The following is a 23,829-nucleotide window of genomic DNA, read 5'->3' as shown; positions in this document are numbered from 1 at the left end:
ATGTACGCACATGTGGCTTTTTTATTGTCTTCAAGCACACACGGAATGTTTTGAAAGATTTGCATGCATCTTGCGTTTCAAATACGCCATGCAAGCATCATGACGAAGGCACTTTGGTTGTTATCGAGGTTTTGCCATAGGTCAATAATGATTTCTTTTAGTGAAGTATTGAGTCCCAGTTGTGAACTAAAACCAGGTTGCACGCACGTGCGGGCAGCCGAAGATTACGTGATCGAGTTGCATCCTCTGTGTCCCACAAATTCGTATCCCCTCAGGTTATCTTACGGAGTAGAATTGAATTGGACGGTCAATAATCCTGCCCTCTGTTATCCCGAATCTTGACCGCCTGAGAGTAAATCTGAGCCGTTCGTTTCAATTGTGTTGAGTCAAGTACCTGGGAGGATACGGATCCGTGTCCCTCCAGCACAACTTGGAGTCTAGTTGGATAGAGAACGGTTTGGCAGTTGGTAGCGCACTTGTATTGACTCTCTAAATATTAAGTTCGAGATTAACAAATAATTTTGTTGCTAGCAAAATAAATAATTATAGTTGGCACATCATATAACTAATTTGATCATCTGTGATATATTATATTAAAATGAAAAAAATAGTTATTGCTTTAAATTAAAAAAATTAGAAATTTAGTTTGGATAATAAAAAATTGTATTTGTTTTGAGTTATTAACTATAATTAATATTTTTGTCAATGCTAAGTATATATTCAAAATGCTTTTCAAATTTGGTTGTCAAATATAATGTATTAGTTTTAATTAGAATTGAAATTTTATATAATTTAAGCATAAGATACTGATTCGTACACAGTGCATTTAACAACTGCTGTAATAAAATGGTCCTTGAAATAAAATCCTTCGTTACTATATCCTGTAAGTTTGGGGGAATAAATTAATCAACTCTAGCTATATTTTTTGTTTTTTCTACTTATTCAAAAGTAGAGAGCCCACATTTGTGTTAATTCCTAACAACCACAGTCGTTACGTAATGAGACCGATAACAACTAATAGCATGACAACAAAGAATTTACCACATGGGGGAGACTTATTGGACTGGGTACTGCGTAGGAAGGTGCACTCTCTCTCTGTTCAAGTCAATCAAGAAATCATTTGATAATAATGAATTCTTTTATTTTATCAAAAATTAATTCTTTTATAATTAAGCCCAAAATAATAATATAATATCTTTATGGTATCTATAGTAGCATTTTATTGCAATCTATAAAAAAAGTGGGTTTAAATGTCTATTTTCTTGTGCCCAACCACGTCTTCATTTTTAAAACATTAATAACACACAATTTAAAGCATAAACATCAAAATAAAATCGTTACATGTGATTTATATGATTTGTACTACTTGTTAATAAAAAATTATTACATTTCAATTTTGTTTTTATGTGAATTAAAAACTTAGAAAATGAACGTCTAGAAATTATCCGAATTAATATATTTTTACAAGTTTTTGATGACAAACAAAACAAAATTGAAATATCATAATATTTTACACGCGTGTAGATAAAATGATGTAGATCATATCTAACGGTTTTATTTTAACTTTTATCTAACGATTTTATTTTAACTTTTATGTTATTAAAAATTTAAAAATAGAAGTACGATGGATGCACAAAAATAAAGGCATTTGAATGCTCTTATAATTTTTTTTTTAGCTTGTATGGAAATTGAGACAAATTAAATTAGTAGGTTTAGGTAACTATTTTTTTTCTCTAAATAGGCAACAGCAGCTAATTAAACTTTTGCCTCGGAGTCTCTTCAACTTTTTTATTCCATCCTAAGAAATTTTATAATGAAATATTAATTCAGGCACATAACAAGTCAAAGTTTGAACATCCCACCAGTCTCTTCAAAACTGTCATACTATCCATCTATCATGCACCTACCCTTCTTATTCTCTATATCCTATAAATTCTCTCTTCTCTACTACAAATCATAATACAAACCTTTCACCTCTTTAATTGCTCTCTCTCCTTCCTTAATTTAATCTTTCTTCAAGCTTAATTAATTAACAAAGAGTTCAGCTATGGCTAAAGTAGAGGAGATCAGGCAGGCACAACGTGCGCAAGGCCCGGCCTCAATTTTGGCTATCGGTACAGCCACACCGAAAAACTGTGTGTACCAGGCTGACTACCCCGACTACTACTTCCGCATCACAAACAGCGAACATATGACGGAACTTAAAGACAAGTTCAAGCGCATGTGTAAGTTGTACAAAATAATTAAGTTTATGTATATGAAGATGTATATATCTTGCTAATTATTTTAGTTTTAGTTTCTCATGACAATCTTATATATTGTATATTTCAGGCGATAAGTCGATGATCAAGAAGAGGTACATGCACCTGACTGAGGAGATCTTAGCCGAAAACCCGAGCATAACTGCTTACATGGAGCCGTCACTTGACGCACGCCAGGACATTGTTGTTGTGGAGGTACCGAAGCTTGGTAAGGAGGCAGCAGTCAAGGCCATCAAGGAGTGGGGCCAACCAAAATCCAAAATCACCCACTTGATCTTTTGCACCACCAGTGGTGTGGACATGCCCGGTGCTGATTACCAAGTCACCAAGCTCCTTGGGCTTCGTCCTTCCGTCAACCGCTTTATGATGTACCAACAGGGTTGCTTCGCCGGTGGTACTGTGCTCCGCATGGCAAAGGATCTGGCTGAGAATAACCGTGGTGCTAGAGTTTTGGTAATTTGTTCAGAAATCACCGCCGTTACCTTCCGTGGGCCCTCAGACACCCACCTTGACTCAATGGTCGGGCAATCACTTTTCGGAGATGGTGCAGCTGCTTTGATTGTAGGTGCCGACCCCGACCCTGCGATCGAGCGGCCTTGGTTCCAGATGGTCTCAGCCGGACAAACCATCCTGCCCAACTCAGAGGGAGCCATTGATGGCCACCTCCGTGAAGTCGGTCTCACCTTCCACCTCCTCAAGGATGTTCCACGTCTTATCTCGACAAACATCGAGAAAAGTCTCGTGGAGGCTTTTACTCCTATCGGTAAGCAAAAATATTATTATCCTCATAATTATTTTTGTCATTAAAACATATAATAAACAGTGCCAAAGAAGATATACATATGTATACAAGGCTAATATATATATGGTGCATGCAGGCATCAATGACTGGAACTCGATCTTTTGGATCGCACACCCGGGAGGCCCGGCAATCTTAGACCAAGTAGAGCTGAAGCTCCAGCTGCAGAAAGAGAAGATGCGTGCGACAAGGCACGTGCTGAGCGAGTACGGCAACATGTCAAGCGCCTGTGTTTTGTTCATACTGGACCAGATGAGGAAGCAGTCGGTGAAGGAAGGCAAGGCCACCACCGGAGAGGGCCTTGACTGGGGAGTGCTCTTTGGATTTGGGCCAGGCCTCACTGTCGAGACCGTCGTTTTGCGTAGCATTCCCATCGAAGCCCCGGCACACTGAGGGAAAACAGCCCTGGATACATATATTTTGTTTGTTTACTGTTTAAGTGAAATTAATTCGTTTATCGATCGGTTATATTGACCATTTATTTTTGAAGTTTTTATAGTTGCTGTTCACTATGATGAATTTATTTCTCCCTTCTCTTTTACAGAAAAGTTGTCAAAGAATTCAATATATTTCTCCCTTCTGTTTTGGGGATCTTTTATCTTAAATGTTGTGATGTATAAATATATTGATTTTAGTTATCCCATCACTATATCACATAAATATTTTTGAAGTGGATTTTTTCTTCATTTTATTAAAATAATACCAATACATGCCAAATTATCTAGTTCATTTAATTAGAAGGCTGCATATTTTACTTTTATTTTTTTGATTAAAGGCTCGTACGCAATTGCATTGAGATTTAAAGCTGCATTACATATGCTTGTCTTATTTATATATTATTAGTTATCGACAAAGTCATATACAAAGCACCACTTCAAATAAATCTCCTAGATTGTCATGTCATGGAAGAGAGTGGGTAGGTGGTTCTTGATATTGCGAATTTGTCAATTCGTACCCGATTAGCAAGTTGGGGAGCCGTTACATTTTCATCTCTGGATATATAGATGGATTATGCAAGAAAAGGCATTGTTGTTGAAGTAAGCTTACTGCTGTCATGTTTGAGGTTTTGGTGCGAACCAGAGCGTTTTTTTCACCTCTTCGCTACTTCGCTGCAGAGTCCACACGGCAACATCATCTAGGCAACGCCTGGTGTCGCGAGAGAGAGGTGGTGTAGCGAGAGAGCACAATTGACGAAATGAAACAGCGCCATCTTCTAGTATTCGCCTAGAAGAAGCGGATAGGTTTGAGAAGATCAGATCGGAGAGAAGCGTGAAGTGAAGTGAACGCTCAAGAGAGAGGTGCAGCTAGGTTTTTTCGAGCGGGAGAGATGTGCGGAGGGAGAAAAGAGGCTGTGTTTTAAACCCTAGGCGCGCGTTGTGAAAGAGATGCGCGGGACTTAAAATGAATATCCGAAAATAGAATTCTGTGTTAATTGATTGTGTACTAAAAATAGAAAACTGGTTTGTCAAGTAAACCAGATTTAGTATCTCAATATTTAGATTAAGTTAGTGGGTGTTTTATATATGGAAGTACTTGTAATAGGTTTATTGGCTGAGGTGGGTTAGTTGTTGCCAAAATTAGATTTGTGTGGTGCTTAAATACAGCACTTGTAATAGAGATCAGTGTATTCGGAAATAGAGGAATTCCAGAAATAAGAAAATTGTTGAAAGCAGAAATTCTCTTGTCTTGTCTCTGTTTTTTTTTACCAAAGTTTCCAACAATTGGTATCAGAGCCATAAAGGGCGCAATCCAAAGAGTAGAAGAATATCTCCCATCGACGAAGCATTGAAAGAATGTCTTCAGGCGCAACCATGGCGCAATTCCCAGCTCCTATGCTGACCGGTAACAACTACGGCATATGGAAAGTGAAGATGGAGACTCTACTACTCTCACAAGGTTTGTGGGATATCGTTGAAGCTGGGTATACCACGTATGCCGCCGGACACCAACTAAAAGAAGAAGAGAAAAAGCAGTTGAAGGAAGACAAGATGAAAGATGCATGAGCGCTATTCCTTATTCAACAAGGGGTAGCAGAAAACATCTTCTTACGCATCATCAACGCAACCAAATCAAAGGATGCTTGGATCATGTTGCAGCAAGAGTTCCAAGGATCAGCTAAGGTGCAAGTTGTCAAATTACAAACCTTACGAAGACAATACCAAAACATGCAAATGAAAGATTCAGAGAAGGTAAAAGATTATTTTTCACAAGTTATGGATTTAGTAAATCAAATGCATTCGCTTGGTGATAAAGATATTACCGAACAGAAACTTGTAGAAAAGATGTTGATTAGCCTTCCTGAGAGTTTTGACTCTATAGTCACGGCTAAAGAGGAGTCCAAAGACCTTGAAACCTTACCCATACAACAGATGATTAGTTCTCTTGAAGCGCATGAAGAGAGAAAATTGCTAAGACACATGTCTAATGAAAACGCATTCAAAGCAAGTCCAGCCTTCAAATCTGGAATTTTCCGAAAAACAGAAAATCTTGAAAAAACCGACATAGATGAGAATGCAGAATCTAGTAAGGCCAACCGATGGTGTGAAATCTGCAAGAGGGATAGCCACGATACAAAATATTGTTGGACTACCAAACAATGCAACAAATGTAAGAAGAAAGGCCATATAGCTCGGCTTTGCAGAACAAACAGCTCTCCACAACCCAATCAAGCACAGCCACCTCCTGCTCAAGTCAACTTCTCAGAACAGAGGGAGAATTCCGAAACAATCTTCTATGCATGTCAATCTGCTAGTGAAGAAAGAGGCGACATCTGGTATATAGATAGCGGATGTACAACTCATATGACCGGCAACCATCAGATCTTCCATGAAATCAACACCTCATTTGAAACAAATGTTCGAATGGGAAATGGTGCATTGGTTCAAGCCAAGGGCAAGGGCAGCATCGCAATACATACTAAGATGGGTACACGGTTGATAAGGGATGTGCTCCTAGTACCGGACTTGAAGCAGAATCTGCTAAGCGTGGGGCAGCTGGTTCAAAATGGTTATGCAATGCATTTTGAGAAGAATGGCTGCAGGATAATTGATCGGCATGGTCAAGTACTAGCGAATATTGGGATGGAAGACAAAAGAAATTTCATGTTACAATTGAAGCATACTCCACATATGGTTCTTCAAACCGAAACAGTTGATGAGTCAGTTCTTTGGCACAAAAGGTTTGGTCATCTCAACTATAGAGCACTCAAACTGCTACAAGCAAAAGAGATGGTGCACGGGCTACCCGAAATCAACACAAACTATCAAACCTGTGAAGGATGCATTAGAGGCAAGCAACATCAGAACTCTTTTCCAAAAAAGGGTGCATGGAGGGCAAGCTCACCATTGGAGTTAATTCACACCGACATCTGTGGCAAAATGCAAACACCATCAGAAGGACAAAATTGGTACTTTCTTATCTTTGTGGATGATTTTACTAGAATGACCTGGGTTTATTTCCTCAAAGAAAAGTCACAAGCACTTGATACATTCAAAAAGTTTAAAGCTCTAGTTGAGAACCAAAGTAATTTCAAAATCAAGGTGCTAAGAAGTGACAGAGGTGGAGAATATACATCCAATCAATTTGTTAGTACAGTCAAATTGACAAATATTTTCTGCAAAACGAGTTTGAGAAGAGCAAGTCCGAACCTACTCTCTATGTCAAGAAAAGAGGTACTCAGATTTTAATCGTTGCTCTATATGTAGATGATTTAATCTACACGAGCAACAGTGAAGAAATGATGCAAAGGTTTAAAGGAGACATGATGAACACTTATGAAATGAGTGACCTTGGATTGATGAAATACTTCTTAGGTATAGAAGTGGCTCAAGTTCAAGATGGGATATTCATATCTCAGAAGAAATATGCAGAGAACATATTGAAAAAGAATAGATTGCAAGATTGCAAGAGTGTCACAACACCACTTGTTCCATTTGAAAAATTCAAGAAGGAAGATGGTTCAGCAAAAGCAGATCCAACTGAATACCGCAGTTTGGTTGGAAGTTTACTGTACTTGACTGCAACAAGGCCAGACATCATGTTCAGCTCAAGCCTTTTATCAAGGTATATGGATTGTCCTACACAAAAGCATGTTACAGCGGCAAAACGAGTTCTAAGGTACATCAAAGGTACTGTTGCATATGGCATATGGTACAAACCAGTCAAGAGCTCAAAGCTGATTGGTTATACTGATAGCGACTGGGCGGGTTGCCAAGACGACATGAAGAGTACTTCAGGCTATGCGTTCTCTCTTGGATCAGGTATTTGCTCATGGTCATCCAAGAAACAGACGGTGGTCGCCTTGTCATCAGCTGAGGCAGAATACGTTGCAGCAGCAAAAGCCGTTGCACAGGCCATTTGGCTTAAAAGAATATTGGAGGATGTCAACAGCAAAGTGGAGGAACCAGTCACCATCAACAGTGATAGCAAATCTGCCATAGCAATCAGCGAGAATCCAATAAGCCATGATAGAACCAAGCACATTGCCATCAAGTATCACTACACTAGAGATGCAGTCGAGAAACAAGAAGTGCAGTTGAAGTTTTGTCGAACTGACGAACAGTTTGCAGACATCTTTACGAAGGTGCTAACAAAGGAGAAGTTTGAGCTAAACAGGGGACACATAGGTGTATCCCAGATGTAATCGTTTTACCGCTGAGGGGGAGTGTTGAAATAAGTATCCGAAAATAGAAAACTGGTTGTGTACTAAAAATAGAAAATTGGTTTGTCAAGTAAACCAGACTTAGTATCTCAATATTTAGATTAAGTTAGTGGGTGTTTTATATATGGAAGTACTTGTAATACGTTTATTGGCTGAGGTGGGTTAGTTGTTTCCAAAATTAGATTTGTGTGGTGCTTAAATACAGCACTTGTAATAGAGATCAGTGTATTCGGAAATAGAGGAATTCCAGAAATAAGAAAATTGTTGAAAGCAGAAATTCTCTTGTCTTGTCTCTGTTTTTTTTTACCAAAGTTTCCAACACGCGGGACTTAAAATGAAATTTTTTTAGCTTTAGTGTCGGCTGTTTATAAATAGGCGACACTAATAACTAAGAATTAGTGTCGGCTGTTTATAAAAAGGCGACACTAATGTATTAGTGTAGGCTATTTATAAACAACCGACACTAATACTTAACAATTAGTGTCGGCTATTTATAAACAACCGACACTAATACATTAGTGTCGCCTTTTTATAAACAACCGACACTAATTCTCAGTTATTAGTGTCGCCTATTTATAAAGAGCCGACACTAATATTATTAGTGTCGGCTTTTTGTAAACAACCGATACTAAAGTATTAGTGTCGGCTTTTTAAGGCGACACTAATTGTACGTTCTCCACTAGTGCAACAATAGTTTTTCCGAGCAGCAAGGATCTAAGCAATAGTAAACAATTGATTGTAAGAGCGCCAGTCTGCAGCTTGCAACGGTTGTAACCTTCTGCCTGGGTCAAAGGTGTCTGCTAATTGCTGAGAGTCGGTTAGAAACGTGCATTCTTCAAAATGAAGTTCAACACCTGCCTCGAGTGCCATAAGAAGCGCGCAAGCCTCTATGTGAAACGCAGATACACCATTTAGGTGTCCCGAGCTGGTATTTTATTAACACGCCGTTTAAGAGTAGAATAAAGGCTATTCCTCCTCTGTTCTATTCATCAAAGGAGCCATCCACCCAAGCTATCGGGTTGCTCAATGATGCTTAATTTAGTTTTGCGTTTACTAGAATTAAGCAGTTCACCAATCCTTTGGTTATGTACGCACATGTGGCTTTTTTATTGTCTTCAGGCACACACGGAATGTTTTGAAAGATTTGCATGCATCTTGCGTTTCAAATACGCCATGCAAGCATCATGACGAAGGCACTTTGGTTGTTATCGAGGTTTTGCCATAGGTCAATAATGATTTCTTTTAGTGAAGTATTGAGTCCCAGTTGTGAACTAAAACCAGGTTGCACGCACGTGCGGGCAGCCGAAGATTACGTGATCGAGTTGCATCCTCTGTGTCCCACAAATTCGTATCCCCTCAGGTTATCTTACGGAGTAGAATTGAATTGGACGGTCAATAATCCTGCCCTCTGTTATCCCGAATCTTGACCGGCTGAGAGTAAATCTCAGCCGTTCGTTTCAATTGTGTTGAGTCAAGTACCTGGGAGGATACGGATCCGTGTCCCACCAGCATAACTTGGAGTCTAGTTGGATAGAGAACGGTTTGGCAGTTGGTAGCGCACTTGTATTGACTCTCTAAATATTAAGTTCGAGATTAACAAATAATTTTGTTGCTAGCAAAATAAATAATTATAGTTGGCACATCATATAACTAATTTGATCATCTGTGATATATTATATTAAAATGAAAAAAATAGTTATTGCTTTAAATTAAAAAAATTAGAAATTTAGTTTGGATAATAAAAAATTGTATTTGTTTTGAGTTATTAACTATAATTAATATTTTTGTCAATGCTAAGTATATATTCAAAATGCTTTTCAAATTTGGTTGTCAAATATAATGTATTAGTTTTAATTAGAATTGAAATTTTATATAATTTAAGCATAAGATACTGATTCGTACACAGTGCATTTAATAACTGCTGTAATAAAATGGTCCTTGAAATAAAATCCTTCGTTACTATATCCTGTAAGTTTGGGGGAATAAATTAATCAACTCTAGCTATTTTTTTTGTTTTTTTTTACTAATTCAAAAGTAGAAAACCCACATTTGTGTTAATTCCTAACAACCACAGTCGTTACGTAATGAGACCGATGACAACAAAGAATTTACCACATGGGGGAGACTTATTGGACTGGGTACTGCGTAGGAAGGTGCACTCTCTCTCTGTTCAAGTCAATCAAGAAATCATTAGATAATAATGAATTCTTTTATTTTATCAAAAATTAATTCTTTTATAATTAAACCCAAAATAATAATATAATATCTTTATGGTATCTATAGTAGCATTTTATTGCAATCTATAAAAAAAAGTGGGTTTAAATGCCTATTTTCTTGTGCCCAACCACGTCTTCATTTTTAAAACATTAATAACCAAAAATTTAAAGCATAAACATCAAAATAAAATCGTTAGATGTGATTTATATGATTTGTAATACTTATTAATAAAAAATTATTACATTTCAATTTTGTTTTTATGTGAATTAAAAACTTAGAAAATGAACGTCTAGAAATTATCCGAATTAATATATTTTTACAAGTTTTTGATGACAAACAAAACAAAATTGAAATATCATAATATTTTACACGCGTGTAGATAAAATGATGTAGATCATATCTAACGGTTTTATTTTAACTTTTATCTAATGATTTTATTTTAACTTTTAAGTTATTAAAAATTTAAAAATAGAAGTACGATGGATGCACAAAAATAAAGGCATTTGAATGCTCTTATAAATTTTTTTTTAGCTTGTATGGAAATTGAGACAAATTAAATTAGTAGGTTTAGGTAAATATTTTTTTTCTGTAAATGGAAGTTGTGGCAACAGCAGCTAAACTTTTGCCTCGGAGTCTCTTCAACTTTTTTATTCCATCCTAAGAAATTTTATAATGAAATATTATATAATTCAGGCACATAACAAGTCAAAGTTTGAACATCCCACCAGTCTCTTCAAAACTCTCATACTATCCATCTATCATGCACCTACCCTTCTTCTTCTCTATTTCGTATAAATTCTCTCTTCTCTATTACAGATCATAATACAAACCTTTCACCTCTTTAATTGCTCTCTCTCCTTCCTTTAATCTTTCTTCAAGCTTAATTAATTAACAAAGAGTTCAGCTATGGCTAAAGTAGAGGAGATCAGGCAAGCACAACGTGCGCAAGGCCCGGCCTCAATTTTGGCTATCGGTACAGCCACACCGAAAAACTGTGTGTACCAGGCTGACTACCCCGACTACTACTTCCGCATCACAAACAGCGAACATATGACGGAACTTAAAGACAAGTTCAAGCGCATGTGTAAGTTGTACAAAATAATTAAGTTTATGTATATGAAGATGTATATATCTTGCTAATTATTTTAGTTTTAGTTTCTCATGACAATCTTATATATTGTATATTTCAGGCGATAAGTCGATGATCAAGAAGAGGTACATGCACCTGACTGAGGAGATCTTAGCCGAAAACCCGAGCATAACTGCTTACATGGAGCCGTCACTTGACGCACGCCAGGACATTGTTGTTGTGGAGGTACCGAAGCTTGGTAAGGAGGCAGCAGTCAAGGCCATCAAGGAGTGGGGCCAACCAAAATCCAAAATCACCCACTTGATCTTTTGCACCACCAGTGGTGTCGACATGCCCGGTGCTGATTACCAAGTCACCAAGCTCCTTGGGCTTCGTCCTTCCGTCAACCGCTTTATGATGTACCAACAGGGTTGCTTCGCCGGTGGTACTGTGCTCCGCATGGCAAAGGATCTGGCTGAGAATAACCGTGGTGCTAGAGTTTTGGTAATTTGTTCAGAAATCACCGCCGTTACCTTCCGTGGGCCCTCAGATACCCACCTTGACTCAATGGTCGGGCAATCACTTTTCGGAGACGGTGCAGCTGCTTTGATCGTAGGTGCCGACCCCGACCCGGCCACTGAGCGGCCTTGGTTCCAGATGGTCTCCGCCGGACAAACCATCCTACCCAACTCAGAGGGAGCCATTGATGGCCACCTCCGTGAAGTCGGTCTCACCTTCCACCTACTCAAGGACGTCCCACGGCTTATCTCGACAAACATTGAGAAAAGTCTCGTCGAGGCTTTTACACCTATCGGTAAGAAAATAATATATTATCATCATAATTATATTTGCAAACAGGAGATAAATATATATTGAAGGCTAATATATGTACGGTGGATGCAGGCATCAATGACTGGAACTCGATCTTTTGGATCGCACACCCAGGAGGCCCGGCAATCTTAGACCAAGTAGAGCTGAAGCTCCAGCTGCAAAAAGAGAAGATGCGTGCGACAAGGCACGTGCTGAGCGAGTACGGCAACATGTCAAGCGCCTGTGTTTTGTTCATACTGGACCAGATGAGGAAGCAGTCAGTGAAGGAAGGCAAGGCCACCACCGGAGAGGGCCTTGACTGGGGGGTGCTCTTCGGCTTTGGGCCGGGCCTCACTGTTGAGACCGTCGTTTTGCGTAGCATTCCCATCGAAGCCCCGGCACACTGAGAGAAAACAGCCCTGGATACATATATTTTGTTTGTTTACTTTTTAAGTGAAATTAATTAGTTTATCGGTTATATTGACCCATTTATTTTTGAAGTTTTTATAGTTGCTGTTCACTATGATGAATTTATTTCTCCCTTCTCTTTTACAGAAAAGTTGTCAAAGAATTCAATTTATTTCTCCCTTCTCTTTTGGTGATCTTTTATCTTAAATGTTTTGATGTATAAATATCAGGCTTCTAAATAGCTAGCTATAGCTACGCTATAGATTTTCCGGACCATAAACGCTAAGCTATGAGATAAAATTGCACTAACTCAGCTACGACCGCTATAGCTATAATAGCTGACCGCTATTACCGCTATATGAGACCCGTTATAGCTACCGCTATGCTAGGTGATTTTTTTTTTGCAATTTATATGGACTTCTGTACTTCTATTCTTATTTCTAATGCTACATGGTCTTCTACGATAAGTATACTAAACCAAACTATATGCTTCTATTTTTATTTGTGATTTATTCTATCATTCTATATCGAGAAATATTCAAATACTAATTATTCATTCTGATTACTCTTTTTATAGTATTCATCTGTAAAATTATTATCGTTCGTTTCAATTGAAAGCTGATTTTGATTATTATTATAATTATAAAATGTTTAAATATGTATATTGACTTCATTTACCTTATAAAATTAATTGCTCTTTGTCTATTATAATATGTAATACTATGAAGTATAAATTATTAAATAATGTTACTTTTTAGATTTTTTTTATTCTTATTTGCGTAATTGATAAAAAGTATAGACTTGGATTAGTTGTCATTTAGTTGTTACATCAATTCTCTAATATTGATTATGTTGATAATTAGTAGAAATATAGAATATAAAGTTTGAAAAGGAAAAATCGCTATGTGTGATAGCTTCCGCTATAGCTACGCTATTCGCAATAGCTTTTTTTTTTATCTCCCCGCTATGCCGCTATAATCGCTAGTTAGAACCTTGATAAATATATTGATTTTAGTTATCCCATCACTATATCACATAAATATTTTTGAAGTGGATTTTTTCTTCATTTTATTAAAATAATACCAATACATATATATCAAATTATCTAGTTCATTTAATTAGAAGGCTGCATATTTTATTTTTATTTTTTTTGATTAAAAGCACAATTGCATTGAGATTTAAAGCTGCATTACATAAGTTTGTCTTATTTGTATACTACTAGCTATTGACAAAGTCATATATAAAGGATATGAGCAATGGTGGTTCTAGAGATTGTGAATTGGTCAATTCGCATCCGATTAGCAAGTTGGTGGGGCGTTAAATTTTCATCTCTGAATATATAAACATAACAATAGTGTTTCCGAGTAGCAAGGATATGAGCAATATGCGCAACAAGAATGAGACACTTTTCGCGAGGATAAAAAAATGACTTTTTGCGACGAACTGCTCTCATTGTTCAGCTTTTTTTTTTTTGCGATAATACTTTTTGCGACGGACAACCGTCATAAATGCATTTTTTCCCTCGCAAAAAGTGTCTACATTGTTGTAGTTAATGGTAACCAATTGATTGTAAGAGCGCCTCACTAGTGGAAAAACATGAATCAGGATCGGCCTATCTGGATCGGTTATATGAAACAACCGATACTAATACCTATCTGGATCGGTTTTCTGAACAAAACCGATCCTAAAAACTAGTTAGATCGGGTTTTTTAGTCAACCGATCCAAATTTGTGAACTATCAGGATCGGTTGTTCTAAAAAACCGATCCTGATACTATCAGGATCAGTTGTTCTAAAAAACCGATCCTAATAGTTAAACTATTAGGATCGGTTGTTTAGAACAACTGATCCTGATACTATCAGGATCGGTTTTTTTATAAAACCGATCCTGATACAATTTTTTTTTCAAAATTGGTTCTGCAAAAAAAAAAAAAAAAATCTGGGTCGGTTTTTTATTAAAAACCGACCCTATTTTTTTTTTTTTTTTTTTTTTTTTTTTTTTTTTTTTTTTTTTGCAGAAATTTTTTTGAAAAAAAAAATTGTATCAGGATCGGTTTTATTGCTAAAAACCGATCCTGATAGTATCTGGATCGGTTTTTAGCAATAAAACCGATCCAGATAGTTTTTTTCTTTTATTTGGAAAATCTTTTCATATGGTTATGTTTAAATAAATATAAAAAATTACATATTAGAAATATAAGTTAATTATTTAATAGAAATTTTAGAAAGCGTGCATTTTTTTTTCTCAATCCAAAATTAATGCATGTATCTAATAATCATGACTCATGAGAGATGAACCATATATATTATACGAGTAAGGCTGGGTGCTATGGATAGCATAAAGGCCTCTATGCTACGGCTCAATATTTCATATTTTAAAATCCAAACGGTCGATCCGAACCGTTCATCTTATTCTCCATATTAATATCTGCTTGGAGACCAAATTTTACATTTTTATGAAATTGTTTACTATTTATTAAGTATTTTACAAAATTGTTGATCCAACGGTGGCTGCACAAAACAGTAAAACCGTTGGATTAGCGATTTTCAACGTGGCTTAATAAATAGTAAAAAAATTCAGAAAATTATAAAATTTGGTCTCCATGCAGATATTAATATGGAGAATAAGATGAACGGTTCGGATCGACCGTTTGGATTTTAAAAACTTGAATATTGAGCCGTAGCATAGAGGCCTATATGCTATCCATAGCACCCCAGCCTTACTCATATTATACTTACCACTATATGTATATGAGGCTTACATCATTTGTCATATATATATATATATATATACATTAATTAAAAAAAATGTAAAAGTTTATTGTCTTATTATTAATGATATTTGAGAATCTTAAAGTCATTTTGGTCGTTCTTTTGACGACCAATAACAATTCTAGTATAAAGAGCAACAATATTGGTCGTTGCAAATCTGATCATTTCAAACCGGTCAAAATATACATAGAAATTAATGAATTTGACATTGGTCGTCAATTGTTATAAATCAGAGAGAATCTCCTACATAAAAATCATATAAATAGCCATTGTTAATTTATTAACCCGATAACTGTTGTTTTAATAAGAAAGTTTCTTCCATAAATTATTATTGTAATTATACATATACCACAATATATATCTAAAGATAATCAAATTAAACATATAGCTGAAAAAAAAAAATCCCCTTCCTTCATTTTATTTAAGTGTTGAAATGGAAAATAAAATATATTATATGGCACAAGTCATTGATGCATAACCATATGAAAAGAAAATATATTATATGCACAAGTCATTTGAAAATTAAATCAAATTTTTATTAAATAATTAACTTATATTTCTAATATGTAATTTTTTATATTTATTTAAACATAACCATATGAAAAGATTTTCCAAATAAAAGAAAAAAACTATCTGGATCGGTTTTATTGCTAAAAACCGATCCAGATACTATCAGGATCGGTTTTTAGCAATAAAACCGATCCTGATACAATTTTTTTTTTTCAAAAAAATTTCTGCAAAAAAAAAAAAAAAAAAAAAAAAAATCAGGGTCGGTTTTTAATAAAAAACCGATCCTAATAGTATTAGGATCGGTTTTTTATTAAAAACCGACCCTGATTTTTTTTTTTTTTTTTTTTTTTTTTTTTTTTTTTTTTTTGCAGAAATTTTTTTGAAAAAAAAAAATTGTATCAGGATCGGTTTTTTATAATAAAAAACCGATCCTGATACTATTTTTTTTTCAAAAAAATTAGTATCAGGATCGGTTTTTTTATAAAAACCGATCCTGATACTATTAGGATCGGTTCTTTATAAACAACCGATCCTAATGATAACTTTCTATATAACCAGCTTAGCTAGGGTTCTTCTTATTTTCATTTCGCGCCTCTCATTTTCAATTTAGCGTCTCTGTCTCTGTCTCCGTATCTCCCTCTCAAATCCTCAGTACTCTCTCTCTCTGTCTCCGTCTCTCTCTCTCCTCCGTGTGTCTCTCTATCTTTCTCTCCGTCTCTTCCTCTCAAATCCGAGCATCTCGCACCTCCGGCTCAATTGTGCCAATTTTTTATTTTTTTTATTGTTTCAAAAATGAATTAATGGTGTTTATATATTGTTTTACAGTTTTGAGGACATCTCTCTCAAGTTACTTAATCATCCGGCCGATCAACTATCATGGTATTAGCTTTATCTAATTTTCTCATTATTATACTTTTAAAACACATTTTTTTGTATTTTTTATTGGAAAATGTTTTTCTATCTAATTGTTACCTTTGTTTTTGTTTTTAGGATTTTTTTTAATCTCAAGTGATGTGATTGCAAAAGAGGTAATTATTGATTTTTTTATTGTTGTGCTTTACATTAATTGCATAATTGTGTATATTGCATAAATGTGTGTTAATTGAAGAAATAGCCCAATTAGTCACTTGTATGTTTGTTAATTAATTTTTTTTTTGGATTTAAATTTCTTGTTATAATATGTAATGCTTCACAAAACTTTGTATGAAGTACATGAATTTTTTGTAATAGTTTAAGATGTGTATGATAATTAATTTAGAATGTGTATATGATATTTAATTGATTATTGTTTCTTACTGTGCAAAAAAAAAAAATTTAGGATGCTGGCCAGCAAAATATATATGGAAGCTGGTCAAATAAATAAAAATATTTTTTTTAGCCTCAATAAAACATCAGGATCGGTTTTATATAAAAACCGATCTTGATAGTACGTATCAAGATCGGTTTTTATTCAAAAACCGATCTAGATATGTAATTTAAAAAAAAAAAATCGAAAATACTATCAAGATCGGTTTTTATATAAAAACCGATCTTGATATGTAATTTTTAATTAAAAAAAAATTCGAAAAAAATATCAAGATCGGTTTTTATATAAAAACCGATCTTGATAGTACTATCAGGATCGGTTTTTAGCAATAAAACCGATCCTGATACAATTTAAAAAAAAAAAAAAAAAAAAAAAAAAAAAAAAAAAAAAAAAAATCAAGGTCGGTTTTTAATAAAAAACCGATCCTAATACTATTAGGGTCGGTTTTTTTTATTAAAAACCGACCCTGATTTTTTTTTTTTTTTTTTTTTTTTTGCAGAAATTTTTTTGAAAAAAAAAAATTTGTATCAGGATCGGTTTTTTTATAAAAACCGATCTTGATAGTACGTATCTGGATCGGTTCTTAGTCAAAAACCGATCTAGATAACAACTATTAAGATCGGTTTTGTTAAAAAACCGATCCTAATAGTTTCTATTTGGATCGGTTCTTTAAAAAATATAAAACCGATCCTGATAGTATCAGTATCGCCTTCAACAGGATCGGTTGGATTCCGATACTGATATGTGTATATAACCGATCCTGATTCCATATTTTCCACTAGTGCCTGTCTGCCGCTTGCAACGGTTGTAACCTTCTACCTGGGTCAAAGGTGTCTGCTTAGAGCTGAGAGTCGGTTAGAAACGTGCATTCTTCAAAATGAAGTTCAACAACTTCCTCGAGTGCCATAAGAAGCGCGCAAGCCTCTATGTGAAACGCAGATACACCATTTAGGTGTCCCAAGCTGGTATTTGATTAACACGCCGTTTAAGAGTAGAATAAAGGCTGTTCCTCTTCTGTTCTGTTCATCAAAGGAGCCATCCACCCAAGCCATCGGGTTGCTCAATGATGCTTTAGTTTTGCGTTTGCTAGAATTAAGCAGTTCACCAATCGTTTGGTTATGTACGCACATTGTGGCTTTTTTCATTGTCTTCAGGCACACACGGAATGTCTTGAAAGATTTGCATGCATCTCGCGTTTCAAATATGCCATGCAAGCACCATGAGAAGGCAATTTGGTTGTTATCAAGGTTTTGCCATAGGTCAATAATGATTTCTTTTAGTGGAGCCCGTTGATAAGTGAAGTATTGAGTCCCAGTTGTGAACTAAAACCAGGTTGCACGCACGTGCGGGCAGCCGAAGATTACCTGAGTTGCGTTCGTATCCCCTCAGGTTATCTTACGGAGTAGAATTGAATTGGACGGTCAGAAAACGGATTGGCACGCATCTCAAAACACAAATAATCCTGCCCTCTGTTATCCCGAATCTTGACCGGCTGAGAGTAAATCTGAGCCGTCCGTTTCAATTGTGTTGAATCAGGTACCTGGGAGATACGGATCCGTGTCCCACCTGCACAACTTGCAGTCTAGTTGGATAGAGAACGGTTTGGCAGTTGGTAGCGCACTTGTATTGACTCTCTAAACATAGAATTAAATATTGTTATTATTGAAAGATAGTGCAGTTGTCCGCCTTGTCAGTGGAATGTCTTAATTCGAATATCTGATCAGAAAAGAGAGGGTTTTATTTACAAAAATATTGAAGATCATGTTATACTTGATGAACTATTAAGTTCGAGATTAACAAATATTGTTGTTATATAGCAAAATAAATAATTTATACTTAGCACGTCATCTAGCTAATCTGACCACCTGTGATATATTATATTAAAATGAAAAAAAAAAGTACTTATAGCTTTAAATTAAAAAAAATCGAAATTTAGTTTGGATAATAAAAAATTGTATTTGTTTTGAGTTATTAACTATAATTAACATTTTTGTCAAGGGTAAGTATATATTCAAAATGCTTTTCAAATTTGGTTGTCAAATATATATAATGTATTAGTTTTAGAATTGAAAATTTATATAATTTAAGCATAAGATACTGATTCGTACACAGTGCATTTAATAACTGCTGTAATAAAATGGTCCTTGAAATAAAATCCTTCGTTACTATAGCCTGTAAGTTTGGGGCAATAAATTAAACAACTTTAGCTATATATATATATTTTTTTTTTTACTAATTCAAAAGTAGAGAACCCACATTTGTGTTAATTCCTAACAACCACAGTCGTTACGTAACGAAACCGATAACAACTAATAGCATGACAACAAAGAATTTACCACATGGGGAGACTTATTGGACTGGGTACTGCGTAGGTAGGTGTACTCTCTCTCTGTTCAAGTCAATCAACAAATAATTTGGTAATAATTAATTCTTTTATAATTAGGCCCAAAATAATAATATAATATCTTTATAGTATCTATATAGTAACAATTTATTGCAATCTATTAAAAAAAGTGGGTTTAAATACCTATTTTCTTGTGCCTCAACAACATCTTCATTTTTAAAACATTAATAACACAAAATTTAAAACATAAATATCAAAATAAAACCATTAAATGTGATTTATATGATTTTTACTACTTGCTAATAAAAAAAATATTATATTTCAATTTTGTTTTTATGTGAATTAATAACTTAGAAAATGAACGTTTAGAAATTATCCACATTAGTATACTTTTATAAGTTTTTGATGTCAAACAAAACAAAGTTTAAATATCATAATATTTTACATGCGTGTAGATAAAATGATATAGATCATATCTAACATATTTATTTTAACTTTTATCCAACAGTTTTATTTTAAGTTTTATCTAACGGTTTTATTTTAAGTTTAAATTTTGAGTTATTAAAAATTAAAATTTTAAAAAAAAGAAGTACGATGGATGCACAAAAATAAAGGTATTTGAATCCTCTTAGAGCATCTCCAACAGTGATTGCTTATGGATTACTTATGCTGATATGTGAATTATTTTTGTAATTGCTGGGTTGTATGGCTATTGCTTATTTAGCAATTCTTGGAAAAAATTGCTTAATAAGAAATCCTTTTTCTAAAGATGAGTTGACCAAATGTTTAATTCTTATTGGCCAAATGTTTAATTTTCAATTGTTTAGTTGATTTTACTAATGTAGGAGTGGATTGCTTAATTTCTAAAATTTTCATAATTGTTATTTAGCAATTAATTTCAATTGCAGGATTGAAGATGCTCTTATAATTTTTATTTTAGCTTGTATGGAAATTGAGACAAATTAAATTAGTAGGTTTAGGTAAATATTTTTTTCTGTAAATGGGAAGTTATGGGAAAAGCAGCTAAACTTGTGCATTCTCTTCACCTTTTTTATTCCATCATAAGAAATTTTACAATGAAATGTTAATTCCTGGTACCTAACAAGTCCAAGTTTGAACATCCCACCAGTCTCTTCAAAACAGTCATACTATCCATCTATCATGCAGCTTCCCTTCTTCTTCGATCTCTCTATCCTATAAATTCTCTCTTCTCCATCACAAATCATAACACAAACCTTTCACCTCTTTAATTAATTTACTCTCTCTCCTTCCTTTAATCTTTCTTCAATCTTAACTAATTAACAAAGAGTTCAGCTATGGCTAAAGTAGAGGAGATCAGGCAAGCACAACGTGCGCAAGGGCCGGCTTCAATTTTGGCAATCGGTACAGCCACACCGAAAAACTGTGTGTACCAGGCCGACTACCCCGACTACTACTTCCGCATCACAAACAGCGAACATATGACGGAACTTAAAGAGAAGTTCAAGCGCATGTGTAAGTTGTACAAAATAATTAAGTTTATATATGAAGATGTATATATCTTGCTAATTATTTTAGGTTTAGTTTCTCATAATAATCTTATTGTATATTTCAGGCGATAAGTCGATGATCAAGAAAAGGTACATGCACCTGACTGAGGAGATCTTAGCCGAAAACCCGAGCATAACTGCTTACATGGAGCCGTCACTTGACGCACGTCAGGACATGGTTGTCGTGGAGGTACCGAAGCTTGGTAAGGAGGCAGCAGTCAAGGCCATCAAGGAGTGGGGCCAACCAAAATCCAAAATCACCCACCTGATCTTTTGCACCACCAGCGGTGTCGACATGCCCGGAGCTGATTACCAAGTCACCAAGCTCCTTGGACTTCGTCCATCCGTCAACCGCTTTATGATGTACCAACAGGGTTGCTTCGCTGGTGGTACCGTGCTCCGCATGGCTAAGGACCTGGCTGAGAATAACCGTGGTGCTAGAGTTTTGGTAATTTGTTCGGAAATAACCGCCGTTACCTTCCGTGGGCCCTCAGATACCCACCTTGACTCAATGGTCGGGCAATCACTTTTCGGAGATGGTGCAGCTGCTTTGATCGTAGGTGCCGACCCCGACCCGGCCACTGAGCGGCCTTGGTTCCAGATGGTCTCCGCCGGACAAACCATCCTACCCAACTCAGAGGGAGCCATTGATGGCCACCTCCGTGAAGTCGGTCTCACCTTCCACCTACTCAAGGACGTGCCACGGCTTATCTCGACAAACATCGAAAAAAGTCTCGTTGAGGCTTTTACTCCTATCGGTAAGCAAAAAATATATTATTCTCATAATTATATTTGTCATTAAAACATATAATGAACAGTGGTAAAGAAGATATACACGTATTCAAGGCTAATATATGTACGGTGCATGCAGGCATCAATGACTGGAACTCGATCTTTTGGATCGCACACCCAGGAGGCCCGGCGATCTTAGACCAAGTAGAGCTCAAGCTCCAGCTACAGAAGGAGAAGATGCGTGCGACAAGGCACGTGTTGAGCGAGTACGGCAACATGTCAAGCGCCTGTGTTTTGTTCATACTGGACCAGATGAGGAAGCAGTCGGTGAAGGAAGGCAAGGCCACCACCGGAGAGGGCCTCGACTGGGGAGTGCTCTTCGGATTCGGGCCAGGCCTCACTGTCGAGACCGTCGTTTTGCGTAGCATTCCTATTGAAGCCCCGGCACACTGAGAGAAAATAGCCACGGATACATATATACGTGTGTTTAGAGTTTAAGTGAAATTTATTAGTTCACCGGTTATATTGACCCATTTATTTTTAAATTTTTTTATAGTTTCTGTTCACTAAGATGAATTTTTCTCTCCCTTCTCTTTTACACTGCAACAACAGTTATCAAAGAATTTATTTCTCCCTTCTCTTTTGGTGATATTTTATCTTAAATGTTGTGATGTATAAATATATTGATTTTTGATTATCGATCCAATCTCTATATAACATAAATATTTTTCAAGACGATTTTTTCTTCATTTTATTAAAATAATACCATACAAACCAAATTATCTAGTTCATTTAGAAGTTTGTAGGCAATTGTATTGAGATTTAAATCTTCATTACATAAATTTGTCTTATTTGTATACTACTAGCTATTTGACAAAGTCCTAAATTGCCATGTCATGGAAGAGGGAAATAAATCTGCTGTGATTCTAAAAGAATCGCAGGACCCTATGATTTCAAATCCAACCCTTCATTTTTTTTAATGCACGAATCTCAAAAACACTTATATACACAGTAATAGTTTTTCCGAATAGCAATGGTAACGAGATTGTAAGAGGGAAATAAATCTGCTACGATCCCTTAGGATTGTAGGGTCCCTACAATTTTAAATCCATATTTTATTTTTTGGGTGTACGAATCTCTATAGAAATTTTTTATGCACGAATCTCAAAACAAATAAAAGGTTGGATTTGGAATTTTTGGAACCCTACAGTAAGGGATCGTAGCTAGGGGTGTCAACGGGTACGGTAAGGGTCGGGTGGAAGCATTTTCATACCCGTACCCGTCACAAATTATCCTTACCCGTACCCTACCCTTACCCGTTACAAATTGCCTTACCCGTACCCTACCCTTACCCGTTATAGTTGTCGGATAACGAAACGGTGGCGGGTAAATAACGGTTAATACTTGTATAATAATTATTTTTATTATTTATTAAATAAAATACTAAGACACATTTATTTGTCACATATATAATCACACTACTAATATGAAAATTAATTCTAACTATATTGATTTTTATCAAAACACAAATTTAAAAATAAAATATCTCTGTTCTTTAATTAAAAAAATCAGGTATGCAAATAAAAGCAAGATGGTCAATTGTTCAAGTACTTTAACGGTGATTATGTTTAACACAGTTACATAAATGGTCAATTGTTCAACTTAGAAAATTTAATAAATTTTATTTTCTAAGATTAAGAGTAGTTGCCAGTTGGACTGTTGGAGAGGGATAGTAATTCAATGCTCATTAAGATATATAATATATACAATTTTTTTATATAATTACCCGATCGGGTAACGGGTACGAAATAGGCTCTACCCGTACCCTTACCCGTTTTGATAACGAAAAAAAATCTTTACCCGTACCCGTACCCGATAAATTTACGAAAAAAAAATCTTACCCATACCCGTCTTATCGAATACGGTACGGGTCGGGTAAACGGATAAAAGGGTGCCATTGACACCCCTAATCGTAGCAGATTTATTTCCTTGCAATGATTGTAACCTTCTGCCTAGGTCAAAGGTGTTTGCTAAGAGTTGAGAGTCAGTTAGAAACGTGCATTCTTCAAGATGAAGTTCAACAGCTGCCTGGAGTGTCAAAAGAAGCGCACAAGCCTCCATATGAAATATTGCAGATACGCCATTTAGGTGTCCCTCCTGTTGGTATTTGATTAACGCGCCATTTAAGAGTAGAATAAAGGTTGTTCCTCCTCTGTCCTGTTCATCAAAGGAGCTGTCCATCCAAGCCATCGAGTGCGTGTGCAAAGCACTACTCTCCTCAATGCGGTTGTTCACAGATGCTTTGGTTTTGCGTTTGCCAGACTTAAGCAGTTCACCAATCATTTCGTTATGTACGCACATGGTGGCTTTTTTTATTGTCTTCAGGCACACAAGGAATGTCTTGAAAGATTTG

The 23,829-nt window shown here is 35.6% G+C and overlaps 4 protein-coding genes across 4 annotated transcripts; all 4 read left to right on the top strand.

Moving 5' to 3' along the window:
• Positions 1–1,954: 1,954 nt before the first annotated feature.
• On the top strand, positions 1,955–3,731 carry LOC144560737 (chalcone synthase-like). Its single transcript, XM_078309986.1, has 3 exons — positions 1,955–2,225; positions 2,332–3,024; positions 3,140–3,731. Exons 1-3 carry the CDS (start codon positions 2,048–2,050, stop codon positions 3,451–3,453), a joined length of 1,185 nt encoding a protein of 394 aa, XP_078166112.1. The 5' UTR covers positions 1,955–2,047; the 3' UTR covers positions 3,454–3,731.
• A 1,416-nt stretch (positions 3,732–5,147) lies between these two features.
• On the top strand, positions 5,148–7,702 carry LOC144565867 (uncharacterized). Its single transcript, XM_078315739.1, has 2 exons — positions 5,148–6,582; positions 6,765–7,702. The coding sequence occupies exons 1-2, from the start codon at positions 5,148–5,150 to the stop codon at positions 7,700–7,702; spliced, it is 2,373 nt and encodes a 790-aa protein (XP_078171865.1).
• Positions 7,703–10,723: 3,021 nt separating this feature from the next.
• LOC144560747 (chalcone synthase-like) lies at positions 10,724–12,375 on the top strand. The gene is made up of 3 exons (XM_078309993.1): positions 10,724–11,021; positions 11,128–11,820; positions 11,910–12,375. Exons 1-3 carry the CDS (start codon positions 10,844–10,846, stop codon positions 12,221–12,223), a joined length of 1,185 nt encoding a protein of 394 aa, XP_078166119.1. The 5' UTR covers positions 10,724–10,843; the 3' UTR covers positions 12,224–12,375.
• Positions 12,376–20,384: 8,009 nt separating this feature from the next.
• Positions 20,385–22,107, top strand: LOC144560725 (chalcone synthase-like). Its single transcript, XM_078309976.1, has 3 exons — positions 20,385–20,649; positions 20,750–21,442; positions 21,556–22,107. Exons 1-3 carry the CDS (start codon positions 20,472–20,474, stop codon positions 21,867–21,869), a joined length of 1,185 nt encoding a protein of 394 aa, XP_078166102.1. The 5' UTR covers positions 20,385–20,471; the 3' UTR covers positions 21,870–22,107.
• The last annotated feature ends 1,722 nt before the right edge of the window (positions 22,108–23,829 follow it).

The sequence above is a fragment of the Carex rostrata genome, chromosome 1, assembly GCF_964058835.1.
Source record: "Carex rostrata chromosome 1, lpCarRost1.2, whole genome shotgun sequence".
Classification (NCBI taxonomy): domain Eukaryota; kingdom Viridiplantae; phylum Streptophyta; class Magnoliopsida; order Poales; family Cyperaceae; genus Carex; species Carex rostrata.
This window is presented reverse-complemented; position numbering and strand designations above follow the sequence as displayed.

What these genes read in the sequence shown, in the direction of transcription:
- LOC144560737 (XM_078309986.1), top strand. Translation starts at nt 2,048, where the DNA reads ATGGCTAAAGTAGAGGAGATCAGGCAGGCACAACGTGCGCAAGGCCCG. An exon ending in AGACAAGTTCAAGCGCATGT is followed by an intron (nt 2,226 to 2,331) that starts GTAAGTTGTACA and finishes TGTATATTTCAG; the next exon opens with GCGATAAGTCGATGATCAAG. An exon ending in GGAGGCTTTTACTCCTATCG is followed by an intron (nt 3,025 to 3,139) that starts GTAAGCAAAAAT and finishes TGGTGCATGCAG; the next exon opens with GCATCAATGACTGGAACTCG.
- LOC144565867 (XM_078315739.1), top strand. Translation starts at nt 5,148, where the DNA reads ATGTTGCAGCAAGAGTTCCAAGGATCAGCTAAGGTGCAAGTTGTCAAA. An exon ending in AGCTCTAGTTGAGAACCAAA is followed by an intron (nt 6,583 to 6,764) that starts GTAATTTCAAAA and finishes CTCTATATGTAG; the next exon opens with ATGATTTAATCTACACGAGC.
- LOC144560747 (XM_078309993.1), top strand. Translation starts at nt 10,844, where the DNA reads ATGGCTAAAGTAGAGGAGATCAGGCAAGCACAACGTGCGCAAGGCCCG. An exon ending in AGACAAGTTCAAGCGCATGT is followed by an intron (nt 11,022 to 11,127) that starts GTAAGTTGTACA and finishes TGTATATTTCAG; the next exon opens with GCGATAAGTCGATGATCAAG. An exon ending in CGAGGCTTTTACACCTATCG is followed by an intron (nt 11,821 to 11,909) that starts GTAAGAAAATAA and finishes CGGTGGATGCAG; the next exon opens with GCATCAATGACTGGAACTCG.
- LOC144560725 (XM_078309976.1), top strand. Translation starts at nt 20,472, where the DNA reads ATGGCTAAAGTAGAGGAGATCAGGCAAGCACAACGTGCGCAAGGGCCG. An exon ending in AGAGAAGTTCAAGCGCATGT is followed by an intron (nt 20,650 to 20,749) that starts GTAAGTTGTACA and finishes TGTATATTTCAG; the next exon opens with GCGATAAGTCGATGATCAAG. An exon ending in TGAGGCTTTTACTCCTATCG is followed by an intron (nt 21,443 to 21,555) that starts GTAAGCAAAAAA and finishes CGGTGCATGCAG; the next exon opens with GCATCAATGACTGGAACTCG.